Here is a 27,893-nt window from a genome sequence, read left to right as displayed (position 1 = left end):
AAGCATTTTTAAATGAGATTTTAAAGGGTTTTAAACACAAATGAGACAGGCACAAACTCCTTTTTGGGTCATAATTTATTCCACTAGAGGGCGACATTTGCTAAACTAAAAGGGATTCATGGCTGCAGGGATCAAGGCTGGACATCAAGATTGAACTGGAGCCCTGGATCTTGACTGTCTTCAGTGCACAGTGGAAACTGTAAAACGCACAGGTATCTGGGCTCTGCCCCTGGACATTGTGAATCAGTCAGGGAAAGGGGTACAAGAAATTATTGGAAATAGGTTTTTTATTTCTTTTTTTTTTTTTTGAGATGCAGTCTCACTCTGTCGCCCAGGCTGCAGTGCAGTGGTGCAGTCTTGGCTCACTGCAACCTCTGCCTCCCGGGTTCAAGCGATTTTTCTGCCTCAGCCTCCCGAGCAGCTGGGACTACAGGCGCACACTGCCACGCCTGGCTAATTTTTGTATTTTTAGTTGAGACGGGGTTTCACCATGTTGCTCAGGCTGGTCTTGATCTCCTGACCTCGTGATCCACCCGCCTTGTCCTCCCAAAGTGCTGAGATTACAGGTGTGAGCCACCACGCCCAGCTTTTTATTTCTATTTTTTGGAGACAGGGTCTTGCTCTGTCGCCCAGGCTGGAGTGCCATGGCACGATCAAAGCTCACTGCAGCCTTGACCTCCCGGGCTCAAGCCATCCTCCCGCCTCAGCTTCCCAAGTCACTGGAACTACAGGTGTGAACCGCCATGCCTGAGTAATTTTTTGTTTTTTTTTTTCTTTACAGAAACAGTGTCTCACTATGTTCCCCAGGCTGGTCTTGCTCTCAAGCAATCCTCCTGCCTCGGCCTTCCAAAGTGCTGGGATTACAGGCATGAGCCACCATGCCTGGCCTGGAAATCTATTATTTTTGTTTGTTTGTGTGTGTGTGTGTGGGGGGGTTTTGTTTGTTTTGTTTTTGTTTTTGTTTTTGTTTGCTCTCCAAGTTTGGGAACCAGTGGTTTAAAGAGAAGTGAGGCCGGGCGCGGTGGCTCAAGCCTGTAATCCCAGCACTTTGGGAGGCCGAGACGGGCGGATCACGAGGTCAGGAGATCGAGACCATCCTGGCTAACACGGTGAAACCCCGTCTCTACTAAAAAATACAAAAAAAACCTAGCCGGGCGAGGTGGCGGGCGCCTGTAGTCCCGGCTACTCGGGAGGCTGAGGCAGGAGAATGGCGGGAACCCGGGAGGCGGAGCTTGCAGTGAGCTGAGATCCGGCCACAGCACTCCAGCCTGGGTGACAGAGCGAGACTCCGTCTCAAAAAAAAAAAAAAAAAAAAAAAAGAGAAGTGAAGTGAAAATAAGATTTTCTCCCACCTCCCCATAGTCAGGTCTTGCTGCAGTTCTTTGTTGAATCTGATGTATATATATTTTTTACACTGATGGAAAAGGGGGCTTATCTTTACACTAAGACCATGACCTTTGCTTTATTCAGTGGATGTTATTTAATGTGACTTGCAAAAAGGTCATTTACTGCCCATTTTCAGGTCTTTTATATGGGCAGGTCCACTTCAAAGGCACCCTACAAAATATTCCATTTCTGTTTGTGTTTATCAGTGCTGCCAGCTTTTACTTTATCATAAGCAAAAAGCTGCCTAAAGAAGTACTTGACTGTGGAGCAAGATTATGGGCAATGCCACCATAAATAAAACCAGTGCTTATCAGTCTGGATTGCCAATCAAGTGGAGAAGTGCATGAAGTATGTGGACGATGCATAAGAAATTCAGAGAACGGGGCTGCGTGCGGTGGCTCACGCCTGTAATCCCAGCACTTTAGGAGGCAGGGGCAGGCAGATCATGAGGTCAGGAGTTCGAGACCAGGCTGGCCAACATGGTGAAACCCTGTCTCTACTAAAAATACAAAAATTAGCCGGGCGTGGTGGTGGGCGCCTGTAATCCAGCTACTTGGGAGTCTCAGGCAGGAGAATCGCTTGAAACCGAAAGGGCAGAGGTTGCAGTGAGCCAAGATCATGCCACTGCACTCCAGCCTGGGCAAAAGAGTGAAATTCCATCTCAAAAAAAAAAGAAAAAAAAGAAAAAAAAAGAAAAAAGAAATTCAGAGAACATGTAACAGTGCAATTAAGCCCTGGGGATTTAGTCCAACTGAGTGTAAGATAAATAATACCTACCTGGCCAGGCTTCTTGGAACAGATTTTTTTTTTCTTTCTAAGATCTTTAAAACTGATTTATGAGTGAAATTGAGGTCAGCATTCCTCTTTGTGTTTCATCTGCTGATGTTACAGGGTCACAGTGACATTTTGAATTGTAAAAGGCCTGCCAGAGTTCCAGTACAGCGAATTTTTCCCTCGTAGACTTACTCTGAGAAAAAGCACCGGCGGGGGGATGTGAAAGTGACATTTTTCAGTCACGCTTCTCTTTTAAGTTAAGTATACAGGGTCTAACAGATGCTGTTGTCAGCTGGTAAACTGGACAGGTAATCATTAAAGAGGTCCTCCCAAGCCAGGTGTCATGGGGCACACCTGTAGTCCCAGCTACTGGGGAGGATCTCCTGGGGAGGAGTTCGAGAGCAGCCTGGGCAACATAGTGAGACCTCATCTCTAAAAATAAAAGATAAAAGGTCAAGAAATAAAGAGCTCCTCCCAGTTTCAGGGCTGTAGGCCTCTCTGGACACCCAGCTACACTGCTCAGGAGTGCTGGGTCTCTCAGTACATCTCTCTGCCAATCCCAAACCTCTGTTTGAACTTAGACATGCAGGTAACACTTTTCAAAATGTTTCTACTGTCTTCACAGTTGCCAAGATTCTTCCCACTCTTACAGAGATGCGTTGGAGTCTCCAGCATGCGGTAGGGATTAGTCCCTTCATTGTAATCCAGGCCTAGGGGGTTAGGAATGGGGAGCTCTATTTGCAGGATTTGGACTTATTATCATTTTGGTCTGTTTTAGTTGGATAAGACTGACCACAATGCACACAGACTGGACATTTGGCCAGTCCCCCACTACTACTGTGTTGTTTTGTCTAGAATTGCTTATTCTTTTCCTTCAAATTAGGAAAATCTTAGGCTCTCATATGAGCAAGTCAGGAAAAATTAGAGAATGTCATAGCCCTGTTTTCTTTTTCCCCTAGGATAAGTTAGATAACTTTCCTTGGGTTTCAAATCTCAGTTTACTCTCTTTCCTTGCAAAAGACGTGTCCTCCCTCCCCATGTCCCTCTCAGTGGAGGCCAGTGCCAGTGACCAAAAAGCTGCCGAGCTCTTTAACTCTAATTAGTAGTCCACACCCTCACACAGACCTTGCAGGAGGCCTCAACCCACCCACTCCCTCCAACGAGTTGTGACGCAGGCCATCTCAAACTTCACATCCACACGTGTCACATCAACGCACGTGACACAAGTGGCCGAATTGGTTTCCTCCTTATAATTTTTGGTGAGTGACTTGGCCGTGGTTCATTCCAAACGGAACTGATGGCTGTTGGATGTGACTTGAGGGGAATTCCTGAGGGCAAGGAAAAGGAAGAAAGAGGCCCTGGAGGAGACGAGGCACAGCTGGAGAACCCTAGGGCTGTGAACACTGCGACTGCCTGCCCCGCGGGGCAGCTGCGCCGTGTTTGCTGGAAGCCTCCGGTAGCTGCTGAAACCTTCGCTCCAGAGGTCGCCTCAGTAAACCTCGCCGATGAGTCCACCACGGCGGAAAGACGAAAAGGGGGCTTCTAGGCACCCTGGACCGCCCGTGTCCCGCCCTTTTCCCCGATGAAGTCTGACGCGGCAGGTCCCTTGGCAGGGTTAATGGGACCACCTGGTGGGGCAATGCCGGTCTTTCCCAGCCACAGACAAGCTTCGCGCCTCGATCACCCAGCGCCCCCAGACGCTGGATGCCGAGGCCTGGTCCTTCATAGCCGCCGCCGCCTCCTCAGGAGCAAAGCCAGCCATATGCCAGCACCGCCTTCGGCCCCGCCCCGAGCCAGCCCCTCCCACACCCCCTGCCGGGACACGCCCTCGGCCCGCCCTCATCCCCGCCCCCATCTCCGCCCCAATCACGCCCCTGGGTTGGCCCCGCCCCGTCCCCGCCCCCAACCCCGCCCCGACCGGAAGAAGCCGAGGCACCCGGCGCTTATAGGGCCGGGAATGGGGGTGCCGCCGTCGCCTAGTCAGCTCTGCGTCCGCTGAGGCTAGGTCGCCGCCTCGCTGTCGTCGCGGCGCCCCCGCCCCGTCCTCTGTCCGTACCGCCCCCGGAGTCAGGGCCGAGTCCTCGCCATGCCGGCCCGGCGGCTGCTGCTGCTGCTGCTGACGCTGCTGCTGCCCGGCCTCGGGGTGAGTGACCCGGGAGCGTGGGGTGGAGGACAGCTCGCGACGGCCGGGTCGGGGCCGGGGCAGCGTCGCGCCGGCCGTCGGGGCTGGAGTCCGAGCTGGGAGCGTGGCGGCGGCCAGAGGCCCCGTGCGCCCCGCGGAGGGAGGCTCGGGCCGGGAGTAGGAGGCGGCGCCGGGCCGGGAGAGCTTCCCTGACTGGAGTCGCGGCCCCACCGAGGTGTCGGCCGCCCGAAGAGCCTCCCAAGCCAGCGCGGCTGTCACGGGCAGCGGCTCCCCGGACCCCGCAGGCTCGGGCGCAACTTCGTGGCGCCCTGGACGGCACCTGGGGGTCCCAGAGGGCCCCGGCCTGGGGAGGCAGCCCACCTGCGGGACCCTCCTTCTCGCGGGTGGGCGCCGGCGCTGCCTGGCGGGGGCCGCGGGAGGAGCCGAAAGGGCGCTGGGATCCAGGGGAAGGGTCTGTCCTGCGCTTCGAATCTGTGTTTGAACTTTTTAAAAATTCGAAAACTTTGGGAAACGAATGCAACAGGGAGTAAGGACTCTCACCCCAGAGCTGGCTTCTGCCACTTGCCCTGCCGGTTTCTTGGTACTGGGAGGCTCCAGGCTTCCTTCTGTGCACCGAGACTTCCTTGAGCAAGTGGAGCTGTGGGAAGTGCACTCTTGGAAGATCCCGCATGGGTTCGAGGTGAGGCTGCTTCAGAAGCTCAAATGAAAGACTGTCTCCTCGTGGGAGAGCACCTGGGGTCATCAGAAATGTCTTTTCATCTTTTTTCTGGAGGAGACGAATGATAGGGCCTGGTTTACATTCATTTAACTATTTATGACCTTCACTCAGCTGTGGATTTGGAGACATTTTGTGGGAGACTTGGCTTTTTTTTTTTTTTCTGGTTGGAAGAACCTAAATTAGCGAGTGTTTTTCACAAAATGTATTGTTCAGGATGTGAGCGTGGCAAATGTGTCCGTGTTCTGTTTAATGACCTCTTTAAACGTACTGTGTACTCTTTAATAGGGATATCATGTACCAAGTGTTCCAGTAGAACACTGACATGTGTGTGCCTGCGTGCCAGCCACCGCGTGAACTCTGGAGGTTTTGCATTTTAGGTAAATAACTGTCTGTACTCTTGGAGTAACAAGAATTTGGAAACAGACGAAGTAAATAAATAAGGTCACCTTTTTCAAATTGGGGTTTTTGTTTTTGTTTTTTTTTAATAAAGGAAAATTTGTAGACACTTTCTTTATAATAGAACTTGTGGAAGTTAAGTTTTTCTTTAAAATAAAAACCCCACTTCTACAACTAAGGTCAGGTTTTGAACCTGAGCATCTCACTTTGGATTGGTAACTACTGCCTGGCATCTGTTCACAAATGAGGGTGTAAGTAGAATGACCAAATGTTAGACATGGAATTCGATCATTTCATATCGTCAAGGGATAAGTGTATATGGTTTCCTTTGCCACATCTTTCCTTTTGCTACCTTTTCACTGGATTCTAGTGTTTGGTTATTGAATAACTTAGGCTAAAGAGCCAAAAATAACGATTTAGCTTTAGTTGGAACTATAGTTTCAGTTCGTGTAAATATTTCCAATTTGTATTTAGAAATCCAAACTTCTCAGAGTTCATGATAAAATATTCTAGACCCTTATGAAAAGGTTATAGTTTAGTGTAACTACTATTTAGGTGAAAGTTCAGGCCAGGCGCGTTGGCTCACGCCTGTAATCCCAGCACTTTGGAAGGCTGAGGTGGGTGATTCACTTGAGGTCAGGAGTTCGAGACCAGCCTGGCCAGCATGGTGAAACCTTGTCTCTACTAAAAATACAAAATAAATAAATAAGTAAAATGAAAATTAGGCTAATGCGTGGGTAGCACAGGCCAGTAATCCCAACTACTGGGGAGGCTAAGGTAGGAGAAGCACCCGCACCCGGGAGATGGAGGTTGCAGAGATCGAGCCACCGTGCTCCAGCCTGGGAGACAGAGCAAGACTGTCTCAAAAAAAAAAAAAAAAAAAGGTCAGAATTTCACTCCTAGAATTTTCTCCCGAGAGTTTTCATCCCCAAACATAGTAAGAATTCTTATTTTAAAATTGTGAATGAAACTCGTAGCAAAGTTTACAGTTAAACCAGGCAACAGTGATGTGCAGAATGCAGTGGGTATAAAATCAGACAAACCTGAGTTCTAACTGGTCACTTGCTAGCTGTGCCCTAGGCATATTCTTTTACTACTACGTCTTCTTTTTCTTTCTTTTTTGATATGGAGTTTCTTCGCTCTTGTTGCCCAGGCTGGAGTGCAATGGTATGGTCTCGGCTCACTGCAACCTCCGCCTCCTGGGTTCAAGTGATTCTCCTGCCTCAGCCTCCCAAGTAGCTGAGATTACAGGTGCCTGCCACCGCACCCAGCTAATTTTTGTATTTTTAGTAGAGACGCGGTTTCACCCTGTTGGCCAGGCTGGTCTCGAACTCCTGACCTCAAGTGATCCACCCACCTTGGCCTTCCAAAGTGCCGGGATTACAGGCGTGAGCCACCGCGCCCGGCCGTGATTTTACTTCTTAGAGACTCCTTCCTGATAGGTGAAATTGGGACAGCTAACATGTAAAGAAGGCACCACCTTCACACGTGCTTAATAGATAATAAATGTAAATTCTCTTTACCCTCCAAAGATGCTTTTTACTGTACGTCATCATTTTTCGAATGTTATACTATGCCTCTGCAAGAAATAGTTTTTGATGTTTCTTTTTGATTGATGGAGTAACTGTTGCATTGGAGGCAATACTGTGATTTTCTTTCAGTGTGTGTCTATTTGAGCCAGACATTGACTCATTATGAGTTGAGACTTTAGGCTACCAGATCCAAAACGCAATAACATTGGCATTATTAAGCACTTGAGGCTGTCTTTTGTTAATCCAGAATGTGCTTATTTAGTCAGTGAGTTTCTCCTTTCTTCCTAGACCTATATCTGCTCCTAGAGTTGGTTAGTGTTACATCATCACTGTCAGCAGTCCTCATTTTATGGTGTTTAGGTGCCACATCTCTCAGTTATCAAAGAGATCAGTACAATGTGAGGCAAAGTACCTTTTTATAAAAAGCTATAATATATCAAATTTCTTTCATTTAGCCAATATTTTGGTTTTAGAGGGAGGTTTTTAAAAAGTCACCGAGAACTGAGGATCATATGTGTACAGAAACACTGTAATCTGATAGATGAGTCTTAACTAGCAATGTCTTTGCTTATCATTTATTCTGACAGTGATCACCTGCATTCATTATCCTAATAGGCGATATCAAGTGTTTATACTGAGGCCACAAGTAGAATGTTTCATTGAGTTTGTTATCAGGGCTGCTGATCATGAAATTAAGCTGTAGTTGTGCACATGTGTATTGTTTCATTAACTTGCCTGCCTACTCAGCCTTCTGCAGTATTGTAGCTTCTCAGAGCATGGGAGAAAAATGTATCTGAGAGAGAGTTCAACAATAGACCATGTTTCCGAGCATAAATCCAGTGAACCACATAAAAATTTCTTCGTGTCTGGATGGAATAGTGTCACTTGCATGGGTCTGAGGGTTTCATTTTTTGCCTGCCCCAGATTTGGACTCCATTTTTCAGGTGAAAGAATCCTTGGATAACTGTTTCATTTTCATAGGAAACCTCTTTGGTTTCGGGATCCAAAGTAATATGTAGGTTTTATAATCAAATGTTCTCCCTAAAGAGATGACATAGGGGAGAAAAGCCTAATGTACCATCTTAATGGATTCAGTTTTTATTATGCACAAACTCTGGGCTTGTAACCTAGGAATATGATTAGAGTGTGATGCTGGCTTAAAAAATAGGACTGGTGAATCACAGTTTGTGAATAATAAACATACTGGTTGGAAATATTTCCCAGAAGCAGGTTTTTTTTTTTTCCGTCTATCTTTACCTATATCCCATGTTTGGTTTCAAACTTCCCTGCCTTAGAGCAACACAGCTGGTTTTAGACAGTCTCTATATCACTATCTTATGATCTTTGCTCATGTACAAACATACAGCAAATACAACAGTATACAAATATGATGTGATCTATTTTTGTTCACTTTTTCCCCACAGAACGTCTTCTCTAACCCGATAGGAAATGTTCTGAGTACACCATCACATTTATCATTTTAGTAGCACCTCAGTAAACCATCATCCATGTGAAAAACATTGAGCTTCTCAGCCGGGCGTGGTGGCTTGCACCTGTAATCCCGGCACTTTAGGAGGCCAAGGCTGGCGAATCATTTGAGGTCAGGCGTTGGAGACCAGCCTGGCCAACATGGCAAAACTCCATCTCTACTAAAAATACAAAAATTAGCTGGGCACGGTGGCATGCACCTGTAATCCCAGCTACTCAGGAGGCCGAGGCAGGAGAATTGCTTGAACCTGGGAGGTAGAGGTTGTAGTGAGCTGAGATCGCACCACTGCACTGCAGCCTGGGCAACAGAGCAAGACTCTGTCTCAAAAAGAAAAAAAAACCTTGAGCTTCTGTGCTCAGCCATGGGTTGGGGACTGGGGTTGTAACTGATCAGGGTTGATGCGGTAATAAGCCGAGCTTTGCCTGCCAGTCATCTTGCTGTGGCCATAGGGATCATAAGGAAAGGGGTATTTTCATTTTTTCATTTTTTCAATTATTTTGAGTTTGGTGCTTTCTGTATGATAACAGGGTTGAGTTGTTTTTTTTTTTTTTTTTTTTTGAGGCATTGTCTCAAAGTAATCATATTCATTGTAGAAAACTTAGAAAGGATAGATAAGCCTAAATTAAAAAATAAAAAACAAGCCTTCTATTATCTTATTTTCCAAATATTATGTCTATGTAGATTTTTAACAATTTTATTGAGATATAATTCACCTATCATCACAATTCACTCATTTAAAGTGTACAATTCAGTGGGTTTTAGTATATTCCCAGAATTCTGCAGTCATCACCACAGTCCATTTTAGAACATTTTCATCATCCCAGAAATAAATTTCATACCTATTAGCTGTTACACACCATTTCCCCCCAAACCTCCTAGTCCTTGGCAACCACAAATCTACTTTCTGTCTATAAATTTGCCTATTCTGGACATCTTTATATAATATATAAATGGAATCATACATTATGTGGTCTTTTGTAACTGGCCTCTTTAACTTACCATCATGTTCTCAAGGTTCATCCATGTTGTATAGTAGCATGTGTCAGTACTTTGTTCCTTTTTATTGCTGAATAATATTCCATTATATGAATATACCACATTTTATTTATCCATTGTATTAGTCCATTTTCATGCTGCTGATAAAGACATACCCAAGACTGGGCAATTGACAAAAGAAATAGGTTTAATGGACTTACAGTCCCACGTGGCTGGGGAGGCCTCACAATCATGAAAGAAGGTAAGGAGGAGCAAGTCACATCTTAACTGACATTGATGGCAGCAGGCAAAGAGAGAGCTTGTGCAGGGAGCCTCCCATTTTTATTTTTTTGAGACGGAGTCTCGCTCTGTCGCCCGGGCTGGAGTACAGTGGCCGGATCTCAGCTCACTGCAAGCTCCGCCTACCGGGTTTACGCCATTCTCCTGCCTCAGCCTCCCAAGTAGCTGGGACTACAGGCGCCCGTCACCTCGCCCAGCTAGTTTTTTGTATTTTTTTAGTAGAGATGGGGTTTCACTGTGTTAGCCAGGATGGTCTCGATCTCCTGACCTCGTGATCCGCCCGTCTCGGCCTCCCAAAGTGCTGGGATTACAGGCTTGAGCCACCGCGCCCGGCCGAGCCTCCCATTTTTAATACCATCAAATCTCGCGAGACTTATTCACTATCACAAGAACAGCACGGGAAAGACCCACCCCCATGATTCAGTTATCTCACACTGGCTGCCTCCAACAGCACATGGGAATAATGGGAGTTACAAAATGAGATTTGGGTGGGGACACAGAGCCAAACCATATCATCCATCCATTGAGGGACATTTAGATTGTTTCTGCTTTGGGACCATTAATAATTCTGCCATGAACATTCATGTACAAATTTTTGAGTGGGCATTTATTTTAACTCTTCTTGGGCATGTATCTAGGAATGAGATTGCTGGGTCATATGGTAACTTTGTGTTTAACCTTTCAAGGAACTGCCTGTTTTCCAAGGCAGCTGCACTGTTTCATATTCCCACCTGCAATGTGGGAGGGTTACAATGTGTCTTATTCCCTAACCGATGCTCGTTATTACCTATCTTTTTAATTTTAGCCATCCTGGTGGATGTGAAGTGGTAACTCATTATAACTTTGATTTGCATTTCTCTAATGACTAATCTACTAATATCTTGACATATGTTCTTTCAGATGCTTTTTCTGTGCACATATTTACAGGTAATACTTTTCTTCCCCACACTGGACATGTAGATCTATGTCAATACACTTAATTCTGCAACATTATTCTTAATTGACTGCATAGTGTTTCTCTGAATGGAATGGATGTACCATAATTTGACCACTCAATCATTTAGATATTGTGGCTGTTTTAATTTTATTTAAAAAAATTTTTTCACTACACAGATGTTTTCATTTTCATTATAAAAACTGTAACAATGTAATGAACTTTCTCGTTGCTAAACGCTTGAATGAGTTTTAACTACTTAGTTATTTCCTTGAATTCAAGGAAATTCCTAGAATTGAAATTTGCTGATTGTATGTAGTATTTTACAGTCCTCTCCCCCAGCCCCTAAGCAATATTGAATGTTTTAAAAACCACATAACTAACCTTAAATTGTTTTATGACAGGCAGTTTAAAATATGCCATTTTCTTTTATCAGTGGCCACTTTGTTTTAGGAGTGTGGACTTTAAGTTGGATAAAAACAGAATGTTTACATTTTGTTTATATTTTAAAGATGTAAATAAACCAGGGCAGTTCTCTGGATGACACCTTTGTACCTAAAAGCTGTTGAGAAAATGTTTTATTTGGATTTGTTAAATAACTCACTTGTGGGGTCCTTTGGTTTGCAGTGGTTTCAGATCAGCTTTCTAGCAGATGTGGCTCCCGTGAGCACGCTGAACTACCTGGGGATAATTCTCTGGTTTTGCCCGCCTCCTGCAGATAAGATTCTTTGTATGGTCAGTTGTGAGGCCATTTAAAATTTTTCCTCAAGACTGTTCGTAAATCAGTTATTGATTTCCTCAAGACTGTTCGTAAAACAGTTATTGATACATTGATTGTCCCTTTTGGAGGCAGCAGTTCTTAAAACATGTGGCTGTTCTTCTAGGAATATTAAAGTGCCACTTGATAATAAAGTAATAACTTTTGCTGAGATTATCTACCTGGAAAAAAAAATAAAAAAATAAAATGTAATATCTGTGGTGGTTTATTTTTTGTTTTGTTTTGCTTTTCCTACAAATGTACCTGAATTTATTCTTCCAAAACAATATGTCCCTTTCAAAATAATCACCCTTTGGCATGAGTTTGCATGTTATGGAAATCAGTCTTTAAAAAAGAATTTCCAGTTAAATTTAATAACTTGTCTAACCCATTTAATAATTCAACTTTAAAACAAAAAGGAACCTTTAAAAACAAATATTTACTCTTAAGCCAGTTATCCTTATACAAGTTAAAACATTCTCCAGTTCCTTCCAGTCTTTGCTTAATAGGACTTTTACATGATTCACACTGCACTTTTGATCAAAATAGTTATTAACCAGTTTGATCACACGATTTATTGAGGACATTTGGATTTGATTTTCAACTATTTATTAAAATGAAATCCATTCTAAAGTGAGCAGGATTTTTACCATTTAGGGGATTCAAAAGTATATTCTTTGAAGGGAATTTCCAAAGAATTCCAGAAATATTTTGAGCCCTAGAAGCATGTATAAATAGATGTGTAGCCTCCCAAGAAAACTGGAATCAGAGTGCATTAGACTGCTTGATGGGCTCTCGGCAATGTAGTCCAATGAGTCTCAATTTTTTCCCCCTCCAGCTGCACATAAGAAATATGATGCACATCCCTCAGTAACAGTATGAGCACATATACTAGGAGGGTGGTGTTTGGGGCACCCTCTCTCAGGCATTACCCTCCTCTCCCAAGCTGAAAAAAATTACTACCCTCCTCTGTGTCTTCCAGAACAGACAGATGGGAAAAGCCAACCAGCAAGGACTGGTGACCTGTCCAAGGTCATGTGGGAGTGGCAGAACCAAACCTTAAACTAGATCCTCCTACCTCCCTTTGAAGAGCGGCCCCTGCAGTGCTTATGTTCTGGTGTGTATGTTGGGACAAACCAGTCTGGCTGCCCTCAGTCATACCCTGAGGAGCTGACCAAGCTACGTGGCCATGAGAGAAGGATCTAGAGAAGGTCTAGGCCAGTAGGCTTTCTTGTAAGCTTCAGGAAAATACCCAGATAATGCTCTTTTTCCTCCGTCAAGAATCATGGCCTTCTGTTGCAGTTGTGCGAAGATGCCGTTTTGAGATGGGCTGCCTTCACCTGAGAGTCTCCGTAAGGAAAATTGACCATTTTCAACTGTAGAGTCAAATCCAGCAATCATGGAAAGAGTAGGGATTAACAGCCTGCTAGATCGGGCATGGTGGCTCACGCCTGTAATCCCAGCACTTTCGGAAGCTGAGGCAGGCAGATCACAAGGTCAGGAGTTCAAGACCAGCCTGGCCAACATGGTGAAACCCCATCTCTACAAAAATACAAAAATTAGCCGGGCATTGTGGCGGGCACCTGTAATCCCAGCTACTTGTGAGGCTGAGGCAGAAGAATTGCTTGAACCTGGGAGGCGGAGGTTGCAGTGAGCCAAGATCCTGCCATTGCACTCCAGCCTGGGCGACAGAGCGAGACTCCATCTCAAAAAAAAAAAAAAAAAAAAAAAAATGCCTGCTAAGCCTAATTCACAGTTTAAGCTCATTTCTTTGCTTGGAGTCTAATAATATCCAAGCAGGTGCATGTTTTCAGTAACATCTCGCCTAGTCATATGTCTGAAAGAACAAAACTGAAAGTTCTTTCCTTAGAGGCTTTTAACCAAAGCCTCTCTTGTCTGGCTCAGTCACAGCCTTCACTAAGAAATCCTGAAACTTTTGCATTACCATGCTGGTTCTGGGTGTTTGCCTTTGCAGAGGCCCCACCTGCCAAGCAGTTCTGGCACCAGGGAGCAGGTCTGTGATGACAGGAGAGAGACAGTGGCCGTGACTGTGGCTCTTAAACCACAATGGAGGGATTCAAGTTAGCTTAGGTAGCTCTCAGAAGAGACTCATGAGGGAAGGAAGGAGCAAGGGGGCCAGGAAGGTGACCCTGTGAGTGTGTCTCACTTCCCTTGCTGGTTCATCCTAGAAGGCAGGGACCCTGGCTTGCTGATGGTTGTATCCTCTGTGGCATTTAACATGGCATGCTGGTTATAACCACTGTAGTGGGCACTCAGCAGATATTTATTGAATTCCTTTTTGAGACTGATTAAGACCAATAAAACAAGGGACTGTATTATCATCAATCAATTGGGTATGGATGGGGGTGGGAGGTGTTGCTTCAGCTGTGTTTTATATTCTTGAATGGGATTGCACCAGTTGTGTGTCTTTCTACAGAATTAGAGGAGCTTTCAGGATATTTGCTTGGGTGGACATGACCCATGGTGTGTAGTGTTCTTTTGGTGGGCTCTTCTTATCAGTAGTGAGATTAATTTTTCCATTGCCAAACCCCATGAGGTAAATGGTTTGTGATTATTCCATGTCAGTTTCATTTTTCACTCAGCATGATGTTTCACTGTTAAAAAAATGAACCTTGGCCCAGAGTTGTCCTCTCATGTATTAAACATGACTTCCTTTGTTAGTAGACTAATTTATAATTATAATTCAAAACCATCCCATTCTCCAGTGGATCATTTCCCCCCTCTATGTCAGATGAGGGAATAATTGTTTGTCTGGACTGCAGGAGTGTCTGTCATGGAAACCGAATTTTTCTGTACATTCTCTGAACAAACAGTGCTGTCACCCCTAGAACCTGACATCATCATTGATCTCCAGTTGAGTCAGAGGAGTTTGTTGACCAAGGTAAATCAGATCTCTCTTCTCTTAAAGCAAATGGCCCATGACTCCTGAGAGGCCACTAGGAGTGAGAATCATCTGTACCGGGAGCCACAGTTGTGGCTAGGAATGTGTTATTTGAGGCAGTGCTTCCCAGCCATGACTCCGTCACCTGGGGAGCTTTTTAAAAACCCTGTGCTGAGGCCCCGTCCTAGGTAAATGAAATTGGAATCTCTGGGAGTTGGGGCCAGCATCTTTTCTTTTTTAAAAAAAAAAAAAACTTTAAGGCCAGGTGCAGTGGCTCACACCTGTAATCCCAGCACTTTGGGAGGCCAAGACAGGAGGATCACTTGAAGTCAGGAGTTTGAGACCAGACTGGGCAACAATGAGAGACCCCATCTCTACCAAACAAACCAACAAAAAATGTTTTAAGGCCCAAGTGATTCAGATGTGCAGCCAGGATGAGGACTTCAAGTAATTTTTGTAGCTTAATCCTGGAAGGAACAAATGCATTCCGAAATTCCCAGTCATGTCACAGAGCACAGGACCAGACTAGAGACAGCATTCGGCTCATTTTACAGCGAGGTTAGGATTGATAGAGTCTGCTAGTTAGTGTTAGAACTAGAAGAAAAGTGCCGGCACGGTGGCTCATGCGTGTAATCCATGCACTTTGGGAGGCTGAGGCAGGCGATCATCTGAGGTCAGGAGTTAGAGATCAGCCTGTCCAACATGGTGAAACCCCGTCTCTACTAAAAAAAAATACAAAAATTAGCCAGGCATGGTGGTGTGTGCCCATAGTCCCAACTACTTGGGAAGCTGAGGCAGGAGAATCACTTGAACCCAGGAGGCAGAGGTTGCAGTGAGCCAAGATCCCATCACTGCACTCTAGCCTGGGCAACAAGAGTGAAACTCTGTTTCAAAAAAAAAAAAAAGCTTAGAAAAAAAGGAACCTAATATTACATTTTCTTTACTGTACTATATCATTCAACTTTTAAAGAGCAGGTAATTTAAGACTAATTGATTTTTTTTCTTTGAGTACAAACGGTTGAAATTGCTTTTATCAGCTTTAACTAATGGGCCTTATATTAAAACATATTTAGTTACTGAATTGTAAGATGTTTAAATGTTTATTTAAAGTTACCCGACTTATGCTTGTTTATTTATATATTTGTTTATTGCCTTTTCCATATATTACAAGGCTTAAGAAATCAAAACAATACTGTTTTCCAGGTTCCTTCACAGTACCCTGATGGGTAAAATCATCTTCATGGTTTTAAAAGAACCTTCTGTAACAAAAGTGAAGTAGCCAGTGGGAGTGAGGAGAAGGGATTTGTAGAAGGAGTGAGTTAGTTAAAGCACAAAAAGAAGCTTATGAACAAACAGGAAGTTTCCTATCAGGGTGGGAACGTATGTTTTGGAAGCAAATGGTGGGAGGGTGCAGGCTGTGACACTCCCTTCCCCTTTTCGTGTGAGAACTGGCTATTAGCCTCATTGCCTGAGTCAGGCAGAGTTCCCTGGAAGGGTTTTTATAGCAGGTGCCGAGTTGACAAGCTCAACTGTAGAACACAGGAGAGGACCAGTCAGTTGTCTCAGCCCATGGACCCATCTCAGTTGTTTCTCAGAGGATCCTTATTAGCTGGTTTAGAAACAGGACGACACTTGCTTCCAAGCATCACATTGAGTGGGCTGGACCAAATCCAAAGCTCTGCTGGAACCAGGTTGACAAATGTCAGTAGAATTGGGAGCCCGCTCTTTGAATACAACCTCGGAATGGGGCTTGGCACCTGGCCTGAAAGCACTATGTGGACTCCAGCACCAGGGCTGTTTCCTAATTTAACTTAATGCTTAAAGGAAATCCCAAGTGGCAGACCAGTTCTGCACTCCTTGAGCAGATAGGCAGAGTTTATCATTTTACTGTTTTTAAATGTAATCACAGGGTCAGTATCTTGTTTCTATATGTGTTTCTGCTCCATGTGATGACATTGTATGTATTCTTTCAATAAGGGAAAGTCCGGAGGTTCTGTACTAGCTAGCTGTGCAACTTTGGGCAAATGAGTTATTTCCCCCTCTGCTTCCTCATCTGTAAAACAAAGCAATGGAACCAGAAAATCTCTTTGGTGGGCCTGTTTCCAAATGTCTTCCCAAATTAGGATCACCATTTAGGTGAAAGCGACTAGTCCCCCAGCTGCCTCTTTTTCTGGTGCAGCCTCATACTCTCACCTGGGGAGGTAGAAGATTGGAGGGCTGCTTTGTTCTGAGCCTCCCAGCTTCCTAGCTCTTGAATGTAGTGAATTTCACCTGTTCATCTGTTCGTTTATTTATCAACTTTTTGAGTACATATTTTATGCCAAGCACTGTTCGAGATGCTTGGGACACATGAACAAAACAAAGACCCTCGCCCTAAAGGAACTTCTACCTAGTTGGTTGGGATAGACAATAGCATGGTAAATGCATTATATAGAATGTGGCAAGGTGATAAAGTTCTGCAGGCGTTGTAGGGGAAAAACAGAGCAGAGCACGGGAAATGGAGGCCTCGTAAGTTGCCACACGCTGTGGTGTGGTTTCATTGGCTATTGCTCACCTGTCTTGTATAGGGCCTAGGGCCTTCCCTGACCACTGTACTCTCCTAGACTAGATCCCTTCCTGCACTCCAAATAGCACCACCTCACTTAGTGTTGGGGTAATGTACAGGTTGGTACTCTCGTTTGTTTCTTGTCTAATCTTCTGGAGGACTGGTGTTGATAGTCCTCAGGTATGTCTGAAAATCCTGAGCAAATATGAGGGACTGAGTGTGAACATTGTTGACTTTACTTTCTTTTTCTTTTTCTTTTTTCTTTTGTTTTCTTTTTTTTTTTTTTTTGAGATAGAGTCTCGCTATGTCGCCCACACTGGAGTGCAGTGGCATGATTTTGGCTCACTGCAACCTCCGCCTCCCGGGTTCAAGCGATTTTCGTGCTTCAGCCTCCCGAGTAGCTGGGATTACAGCCATGTGCCAACACGCCCAGCTAATTTTTGTATTTTTAGTAGAGACAGGGTTCGCCATGTTGCCCAGGCGGGTCTCAAACTCCTGGCGTCGAGTGATCTGTCTGCTTTGGCCTCCCAAAGTGCTGGGATTACAGGCGTGAGCCACTGCGCCTGGCCACATTGTTGTTGTTGTTAATTTTTATTTTTTATTTATTTTTTTTGAGATGGAGTCTCGCTCTGTTGCCCAGGCTGGAGTGTAGTGGTGCGATCTTGGCTCACTGCAAGCTCCGCCTCCCGGGTTCACACCATTCTCCTGCCTCAGCCTCGTGAGTAGCTGGGACTACAGGCACCCGCCACCTCGCCTGGCTAATTTTTTTTTTGTATTTTTAGTAGAGACGGGATTTCACCGTGTTAGCCAGGATGGTCTTGAATTCCTGACCTTGTGATCTACCCTCCTCAGCCTCCCAAAGTGCTGGGATTACAGGTGTGAGCCACCGTGCCTGGCCACATTGTTGATTTTTAAGGATGACATGATAAGACATTAAGTCCTTTCAGAGAAATCTCAGAAAGCCCCGACAACTCAGAGGGGTCAGAACCAGCCATTCTTTGATTTTTGTGATGGCTGTGCTCCCAGATACACAAATGGGTATGTGTGTGTATATTATTTTTTTTTACATTAAATAAGATTACATTGTTTTTGCCATTGTAGAAGTATTTGTAACATCTCCAGGTAAATTCAAATGCTGTAAGAAAGTTGTAAGAACAAATTTGGGGAATCTGTGACCTTTAAAGGTACTGCCTATTATGAGCAATCCAGTGACCTTATTCTAGAATTCTGTTAGGGTTCGTTTTCCACTTGCCATGAGCTGGTTTTGCAAAGAAGAAAACGGTTTCCTTTATATGTGGAGATTAAGAACAAGTTTATCTGTAGTTTTGGTGCTCAGCTAACTGGGAACCAAGCCACAGTTGCTTGTAAAACTGACCCTAAGTTATCTTGATCTTGATGGTTCAGTGCTTGGAAATCTCTGGGGCTTTCGGTGCCTGGTAAAAGTTCAATCACTTATCTGATTTGTGGTTGGGAGAAGAAAAGGCATTGCCCTTTCACTTTAGGAGATGGTTGGTTTTAGAGTCTACAGTAGGTATATGTGCCTAGGAGTCAGCCACCTGGTCCCACGTAATATTAGTTGATTTTCGTGGTATTTCTTCTCCCTATCCTGAACCTTAAAATGACTCAGATTATTACTAATTTCTAATGTTGCAATATTTTGAGATAAGTGGAGACACTTAGATGTTGCAAGACCAGGATTGGAAATGACTATGTTCAAAGGCATCAGGACTTCTAAACTCTCAAATTCTTATGTGGATTTTGGGCATGTTTTGATTGGTTGGGGCTAGAAGAAGCTGCAGCAAAGCCTGAGGAGAGATGAGGGTCTGGTAAGTCATGGATCGTCATGCTTCAGAGCTGCAGCCACCATCCACACCTCAGGCTTCTTACTTTCTAAAATTGGAAACTCACGCCTAGAGAAATCTAATGACTTGCCCAGAGCTCAAACCAGAACATGCATCTGTGTGCCCACCTCATCTTCTGTCAGCTTCATTCACCCCAAAAGCATCTGTATGTTCCAGACTCATGAGGATACCTGAGGAACTTTTTTTTTTTTTTAAACCAAAGAGTTTTGAGAGGATAAAATAACAGGTTTTGGAGCTATATGGACACAGGCTAGGGCAAGGAGTAAGAAGACAGCCGAGCAGGGTAGAGTGGGCCCAGACTCTTGGAACTGCTCTGTGCAGGACCTGGGGATGATACCAAGTGAGCTTTTGGGAAGCTCGGCCATGGAACTTGCCATCTTTTTTTCTGCATTACACGGCTCTCCTGCTAGACGGCAAACCCCTTGAAGGCAGGAGTTTTATAGACCTTGTGGTGGCATTGCCTTGTGTGTAACAGGACCCTTCTTTCTGTATATATGCAGGATAAGAGTCCAGCCTAGGGGCGGGGTTGGAATAAGTGAACTAGCACATAGGAGTTGAAATAGAAGAGTCAGCCAACAGGAAGAAGTATGAGGCAGGGAGTGCCTGGAAGAGATTGGCAAATCCTGAAGTCCTTGCCAGCCTACTTGAGTAATGTGAGACCATGAGCCAATTATTTACCTTGTCCTGTAAGTTTAGCACCCCCGAGATTTCTGCCTCTTATAATGAAAATAGTCCTGGCACTGACTGCAGGTACTGTGGAGATGGGGAGCCTGGAAGATTAAAAAGACAGGAAGGTACATGTTTAACTCAGCCCTTCAGAGGGAGCTTTCTGATTCCATGCGTGATGGCTAGCCAGAGAAATGGCTCTGCCTCAAATAAGGAGTCTCAGGAAGCAAGAAAACCTGCATCGGGGTTTATCCCGATGGCCACATTTCATCACAGAAACAGCCATATTTACTACACTCTCCTACGAAGTTCTGATGTGTTCTGCTAATATTCAGCTGTAAACCAGCTAGGCAACATCAGTCTAATGTTAGTATAAATGAAAACACTGGAGGAGACTCCCTGAGAGTGTGAACAGATTGTGGTTGGTGTATTACACACCTCACCTTAGGGGGAATGGGTTTTTTCCTTCCAGGTTGGCTTTACAACGATGTGAACAGCAACCTTCCTGTTCTTTCCTTCAGCTGCACAGATAACAAGTAAGACATGTGAAAAAAGATTCTGACCCTTGAGGCCCACTCCGTATGAGTGCATGCTGGGACTTCTCCCCTAACCCCACTGTGTCCCATATCCCCTCTGCTTTCTCTGTCCAGCTACACTGGTCCACTGGGTCCTCAAACACAACAAATTCTCTGCAGTCTCAGAATTTTGCATAGGCTATTCCCTTTGCCCAGGAAATTCTTCTTTCCTTCTTCCGTTCCTATAGATCTTAACTCAAACATCACTTCTTCAGGAAAATCTCCTTTAACACTGTGCTTCCCCCACCATCACAAGACCAGATCCTCTTCTTCTGTTATGCTCTTGCAGTTTCCAGTATGTCCCTTTCATGGCACTTACTACAATTCGTCATTTAATGTTTGTGTCATTATCGATTCCTGGGGTCTCCTATTGGACTGTAAGCTCCATGAAGGCAGGAATCAGATCTCTTTTGTTGTGATTAGATCCTAGTGTCTCATACAGTTCTTAATGAATAATAATAACTGACACTTACATGATGCTGACTGTATATTAGGCCCGTTCTAAGAGCTTTACTTACGTTGACTCAACTCTCCTTGCAATCGTTTTTCTTTTTTCTTCTTAAGCATTTACCTTCTTATTAAAAGCTCATGGAATTATTCTAGGGACACAGAGGACTTTGTGGCATAGAGTTAGGTAAAGGTCGCCGGGCGCGGTGGTTCATGGCTGTAATCCCAGCACTTTGGGAGGCCGAGACAGGCGGATCATGAGGTCAGGAGTTCAAGACCAGCTTGGCCAAGATGGTGAAACCCCATCTGTACTAAAAATACAAAAATTAGCCGGGTGGGGTGGTGGGCACCTGTAATCCCAGCTACTCAGGAGGCTGAGGCAGAGAATTGCTTGAACCCAGGAGGCAGAGGTTGCAGTGGGCCAAGATCGCACCACTGCACTCCAGCCTGGGTGACAGAATGAGACTCTGTCTCAAAAAAAAAAACAAAAAACAGTTAGCTCAGCATGGTGGCTCGTGCCTATAATCCCAGCTACTCCAGAGGCTAAGGCAGGAGAATTGCTGGAACCTGGGAGGCAGAGGTTGCAGTGAGCCGGGATCACGCCACTGCACTCCAGCCTGGGCAACAGAGCGAGACTCTGTCGCAATTAAAAAAAAAAAAAAAAAAGCAAAAGATTTACATAAAGGTCAAAATGCTCTGGAAAAATAAAGTGTTAGATACCAGGGAGATTTGGCTGTAGCTGGAAATGTTTAACTCTGCAACTACTTGGAGCCACTAATTATGTATACTTGTTTTATTTCATAATTTGTAATGTTCCAGGATAGCAAAAGTAATTCGAATGACGGTTGAACTTAATAAAATGTTTTTAACCTCATCCTAAAATATCCACTGATCCATCTCATTCAGTGGCAATATGCAGTGGTTAAGGGAACATGAAAACAAACATCCACACAACTGCACAGTTTTCGTGAAAGTCTATCTCATTATTGGCGGGGGTAGCACATTTAACAGCTTAAACATATAGGTCACTGCATGATGCTGCACTGGTAGCTAGATAGCCAGGGAACCAACTAACCAATAACTGTTTAAATATTTAAAATACAGCTTTAGTTTAGATCATCTTTTGGATCACCTTCTTGGGAGAAAAGCCTGCTAGTCACAGTGGAAATATATTAAGGCCAGATCTTCTGATATCCATTCCCAGAGGTTTCTTTCAGCTAGATTAAGCCTCCACCTCCAGAGCACACCCAAGTTTGTGCTCTCCAGCACTCATGATCTCTTGTCTACCAGAGCAGACAGTGTGAGCCTCACACCAGGCCTCAGAGTCTGCGTGTAGCCCAATCCAATTAGACTAGAGTTGGTGACTTTTGCATTTACCGGTTTATTATCAAGGATACAGATGAAGAGACTCATAGGGCAAGGCGTGCAGGAAGGGGCATGGACAACTCATGCCCTTGGGGTATGCCCCACCCATCAGGAACCTCCATGTGTTCAGCTATCCAGAAGCTTTTCCCAACAACTTTTTAAAGTTAGTTAGCATTATCCCTATTTTATGGGTGAGAAACTCAAGGCCCAGAGAGGTAAGTGATTGCCTTAGGTGGTCTGGCTCCAGAATCTACCCTTTTAACAACCACATTATGCTGCTCAGGAACTACACTGAGCTTAACAAGTATCTATTGAATCGTTTAGTAGCAGCATCATAGGTGAGTTTCCAAATGATTGAAATACAATCCCATAACTTAAAATGTAGTAATGTTTACTGACAGTCTTCTCAGCAGTTACACTCTACTTCCTTCTTCTTCTTCTTTTTTTTTTTTTTTTTTGAGACAGTCTCGCTCTGTCACCCAAACTGGAGTCCAGTAGTGCGATCTCAGCCCACGACCCCGTCCATCTCCCGCTTCAAGTAATTCTCCTGCCTCACCCTCTCAAGGAGCTGGGATTACAAGGATATGCCACCGTGCCCAGCTAATTTTTGAGTATTTAGTAGAGATAGGGTTTCACCATGTTGGCCAGGCTGGTCTTGAACTCCTGACCTCAAGTGATCTGCCCACTTTGGCCTCCCAAAGTGCTGGGATTATATATAGGCATGAGCTACTGCCCCTGGGCACTGCTTCCTTCTTGAACACCACAAACCAAACATATTTTAACTCTTCATTAATTATTCCTGATTGTCTCCTACATTAATTATTCCTGATTGTCTCCTAGCACCAGTTGTTACATTATTGCTGTCTGCCCATGAGGGTAAGAGATGAGAAGCAATGGAGGTTTGAGACAGAGTGGATAGTCAGGTGTTTGAGTTTTGTTTACTTCCTGATGATTTCTGTGGCTGCCACAAATTTTTTCTGTATTAAATAATCTCCCTTAATATTTGTATAACTCTTTTGAAATTCTCAATATTTATTTTGCTTTCTTAGTGTTTAGAGGGATGTTGTTATTCCTCAGTTTTTAAAAGAAAAAACAAATGTGGAAACTTCGCCACCTTGTCCCACAGTCCAGATGCCCATGTCCACTTCTGGGACCTAGAGAAGTTGTCAATAAGATTGGATGATGTGGCCCGGCACGGTGGCTCATGCCTGTAATCCCAGCACTTTGGGAGGCTAAGGTGGACAGATCACCTGAGGTCAGCAGTTTGAGACCAGCCTGGCTAACATGGTGAAACCCTGTTTCTACTAAAAATACAAAAAAATTAGCTGGACATGGTGGCGCGTGCCTATAATCCCGGCTGCTTGGGAGGCTGAGGCAGGAGAATTGCTTGAACCCGGAAAGTGGAAGTTGCTGTGAGCCGAGATCGCGCCATTGCACTCCAGCCTGGGCAACAAGAATGTCTCAAAAAAAAAAAAAAAAAAAGATTGGATGACTTCCAGGCTAGGCAGAACGCTGACCAGGGTGATGACTTCAGAAAGAGAGATTCCTGGGAAAACTGAGAATGACAGCAGAGAATGTCCTTTCTAGGACCATTGTACATTCCACAATGTATACATGTATAGGACATTGATAGGACCATTAGCCATTCCACAATGTATACATATATCAGAACATCATGTTGTATACCATAAATATATATAAATTTTATATGTCAATGTAAAAAATAAAAAACTTTTAAAAAATATTTTGTAGTATGATCCCTTGCCCATTCCTGCCTGGGACAGCCATTTTTCCCTTTTCACGAGGGAGTTCTTCCTTTGATGTCTGGAAAGTCCTCCTCTTTGAGCTCATAGGTTTGCTGTCTCCTCGTTGGTAATTTTTTCCTGCTTCTGTTTCCTGCCGACCACTTGATAAGCAGCAGAAAGCAGCGTTGTTCGCTCTTAGCCGGTTCCTCATGCTTTGCGCCTGTTTCTGCGTCCTGTTTTCAAACCTCAACTTGGAAGGTTTGGTTGTGCCAACACAGTCTTCCCAGCAGTTTCTTGTGCTTTCCAATCTCTATTTAAACGTGTGAGGATGCATAAAGATCGTCTGTCAGAGAAGCCTAGAAAATAGAAAACCTATGCTGAAATTACAGAAATCTGATATAATATTGACAAGAAAAAGTCAATTATCAGAATATGCTTTCTTTTGTGTGAGCATCTTATTTCTACCAAGTGAAGCAGTCATAGCTTACTGTGTGAGGCCCATCAGTTTATGGTTGGTCATTAAAATGGGCCTTACAGTTCAAAGGAGTTGTGCTGTGCTGATCAGTAATGCGCGTTTCTTTGGCACTGACATTAAAAGAATGTTGGCTTCATCACAGGAGTTGGCAGTGGCCACATTATCATCGTCTTCATCAAAGGACATTTTTTAAACCCATTAGAACTAGGCTGTTCAGGAGATCTATTATATAACATAGTGACTATAGTTAATAACAACATATTATATACTTGAAAATTGCTAAGAGAGTAGATTTTAAATGTTCTCACCACAAAAACATGATAAGTATGTGAGGTAATGGATATGTTAATTAGCTTGATGTAGCCATTCCACAACGTATACATATATCAGAACATCATGTTGTACACCATAAGTATATATAATTTTTATATGTCAATGTGAAAAATAAAAATTAACAAACTTTTTTTAAAAGACTGGTTTGGGTAAATGTGTATTGTAAGAATTTTTTTTATGGTGATTAAGGCTGTGACCTTTGACTTTTTTGTGTGTTATTCCCACCCACTTAGATGTACAGTGGGATCTCGGGAATTTTCGTGCTGAACATTTTTTAAGGACCCCTCCCTGTATAATTTGCAGTGCCAGCTGGTATATTGGGTTTCTATAGAGACTCTAAAAATTACATTTTGGTCTCATCCAAAAGATCCAACCCTCATATCAAAGTGGAGTGCCGATCTTCATCTACCCTAGCAGGATTCAAAGGGGGAGCTTCAGGCCTGAAGTAATTTAGGCGTTGGCTCTCAGTGAACCATGATTTAAAGTAGTGAAATTACAGTGTGGCATAGTGGGCAAAAGGACTAGACGGGGAGGCGGAGGCCTTGGTTCCAGTCCAGTGTCTATGGTTAACTGTCTGTGGTGCCCTGGGCAAGTCACTTCACCTCTCTGAGCCTTGATTTCCTTTCCTGTGAAATGAGAGGGTTGGGTAAGGTAATCTCTTCGGTCCTTTTCATCTCAAAAATTGCACATCCCAGAAGCAGTAAACAGTCCCTACTGGTTGATCTGCGTTGTATGGAGCTGCATGGACTTAAAGGATTATCCAGCTAATTGGACAGAGGAAGGTGGTATGGTGGCCTGGGCCAGTAGAGAAGTGTGTGATCCTCAAATCAACTTCAAACAGTGGGAATCCTGGCTGGCAGAAGTCAGTCAAGCCAGATATCTCAACTCGGGGCGTATTTCATAGTACTTCTAGCCTAAAGTTTGGCAACATCTGGTCAGTGTGGGTAGCAATTATGTCATAAATACAGTTGTTTGTAGGTAATTTTAATTTAACTATTTTTCCACTTTCTACTTGACTATGCTATCTACTCCTCTACTGTCCCCTGCAAGAAATTCCTAAATGTGAAGAGCAAAATTGATAGTTTCAGATTAGTTGCTATTACCAGGACTGAAAAACTTGGTATGTAATTAAATTCTTTTTTTTTCCCCCTTGGAGTTTCTCCATGAGGACTTCTTTTTTTTTTTATTTTTTTTGTTTTTGAGATGGAGTTTCCCTCTTGTCACCCAGGCTGGAGTGCAATGACGCAATCTCGATTCACTGCAACCTCTGCCTCCCGGGTTCAAGCAATTATTCTGCCTCAGCCTCCCAAGTAATTGAGATTACAGGTGCCTGCTACAACGCCCAGCTAATTTTTTGTATTTTTAGTAGACACGGGGTTTCACCATGTTGACCAGGCTGGTCGCGAACTCCTGATCTCAGGTGATCCACCCGTGTCTGCCTCCCAAAGTGCCGGGATTACAGGCGTGAGCCACTGTGCCCGGCCGGGACTTCTTAATAATAGGTTTAACTACACATGAGTAGACATACTCAAATGGATAAAATTTGACGTTTTGTAAGGCTGATGGTGCACATACAAATTTATAATCTGTTGGGCCTGTATTAGTTTAGTTTGTTTAGGATGTTTCTCCACTAAAGTAAATTAGCCCAATATGTTTCTTGGTTGTTGCTGTTTCCCTTTAGCAAAGACAACGAAATAGAGTAGCGACACCTGCATTCTAAAGCTCAGCCACTAAATGATCATGTAACCTGGGGTTTCAGTTTTCATGTCTGTAAAATGTGGGATTTGGCTTAGCTCCCCAGGGATCCTCAGGGACCTTAGGGATTTGATACCACCCTGAGAAAAAGGGCTTGTTTTCCTGACCATGGCAGGGAAAATGATTTCATGTAGCACCTTTCATGCCCAGATATATTTCTTCTTCCAATGATGGCAATATAAGTGGATGGCAGAGCGACCATGAACATAAACAGAACTGCAAATGGTTGAACTCAGACACTCAGCCCAGGGCCCCAAAACCAGTGTGGGGGGAACTATATTCATCTATTGTGAAATTAGCATACCTTTGCATTCAGGAATACCGTGGATTTATGACGTAATTTTTTTTTTTTTATCAGATCTATTAAAGGAGGATAGTAGCCTAAACTGAAGAAGAGTCCTAACTGTCTTGGGTGGTGGTTAATTACACCATATGCCAGACTTGCCACAAACACTGAAAGTTTAACTCTCTCAGCTGCTTAGTTTGGAAACCACACAGTGCCGTTCAGTTAGGCCTTGGCCTTTAATGCATCCCAGCTAGACACTTGACTCCCATCCAAAGCAAATGTCATGGTTGCCTTTATTGACTTAATATCAGGAAACATAACAGCCGATAGACTGGTTAGAAGGAACTGTATGGTTGATGGATTATTGCTGACCTACACGCAGGTAAACGAAGTATAACAGAATTTGGAATGACTTAGTAGTGGACTGAAATCTTTAAAACAGTAAGACTTTTGTTTGTGTCTATGGCTGATGTTTTAATTCTGTTCTGAATGTCCTTCCATAGACAGGAGACTAAAAGTAGTGAAATTTCTGTTACTCACTGTTCAGGTGGCTGTATAGAAATCTTCATATTTGGGTATAAGTACTTTGCTGCTGTATGTGTAAATGAGATGAGGGTCAGGGAACAGGGTTTGATTTGAATAAAAATCTTTTGTGTAGGCTGGCCGCTCAAGTCTATAATCCCAGCACTTTGGGAGGTGAGGCGGGAAGATTGCTTGAGCCCAGGAGTTCAACACCAGCCTGGGCAACATACAAAAAAATGAAATAAAAAGCCAGGTATGGTGGTGCATGCCTGTAGTCCCAGCTACTTGGGAGGCTGAGGAGGGAGAATCGCTTGAGCCCAGGAGGTCGAGGCTGCAGTGAGCTGTGATTTGTGCTGCTGCACTCCAGTCTGGGTGACAGAGCAAGACCCTGTCTCAAACAAACAAAACAAAACAATTTTTTTTTAATCTGTCGTAATTAGGTCTTTACTTAACATAACTTCAAAGATAGTCAGTCCTTTGTGAGCTGAGAGTTGAGCCCCTCCTGATCATTGTGAGACTTTTACTCTGAGGGCTTGCTTTAATCACTGAGAGAGCTTTATGTTATGGGCCTTTGCACCTACTGGGCACTGATTTCAGCGTTCTACTGCTTTGGTGACTTTTCTTTTTGTCTTTTTGGCCATGATGGGACAGTCTCCTACCATGTGATAAAATAGTATTAGAAAGCGGTACTCTGCTGACTGCCTTTATAAAGCAGAGAATCACAAATGGCCAGGCTTTGAGTTTATAGTCTGAGATAGATAATATTGCTGCAAGTAGAAGAATTGTAGACACAGATGTCCTTGTTTTGAATATCCTTTAGTTCCTTTTCAAGGGTCTGTGTTGTAGAATACCATTTTGAGGTACTTCTTCCTGCTATATTGGTGTTACTGCACAGGTTGAGTGAGAGAGAGAGAGAGCTTGTGTGTGTGTGTAAGAAACCCTGTAGGACTGCTGTCCTGTTATGGCATGCCAGAAAGTGTCTCATTGGTATTTCTTAAAATCAGCTGATCC

General features: G+C 44.0%; 1 protein-coding gene across 6 annotated transcripts in view; it reads left to right on the top strand.

Annotated features, from left to right (window-relative positions):
- The first annotated feature begins 4,131 nt into the window (after positions 1-4,131).
- Positions 4,132-27,893, top strand: part of ERN1 (endoplasmic reticulum to nucleus signaling 1) — a 91,228-nt gene continuing 67,466 nt past the window's right edge. For 4 of the 6 annotated variants that reach the window (XM_074020103.1, XM_005584697.4, XM_074020105.1 and 1 more), the window contains exon 1: positions 4,132-4,303. In XM_074020103.1, coding sequence (XP_073876204.1) covers positions 4,247-4,303 — 57 coding nt within the window. In that variant the 5' untranslated portion in view covers positions 4,132-4,246. The other 2 variants (XM_065531854.2, XM_065531853.2) reach the window with 1 other exon arrangement.

The sequence above is a fragment of the Macaca fascicularis genome, chromosome 16 (assembly GCF_037993035.2).
Source record: "Macaca fascicularis isolate 582-1 chromosome 16, T2T-MFA8v1.1".
Classification (NCBI taxonomy): domain Eukaryota; kingdom Metazoa; phylum Chordata; class Mammalia; order Primates; family Cercopithecidae; genus Macaca; species Macaca fascicularis.
This window is presented reverse-complemented; position numbering and strand designations above follow the sequence as displayed.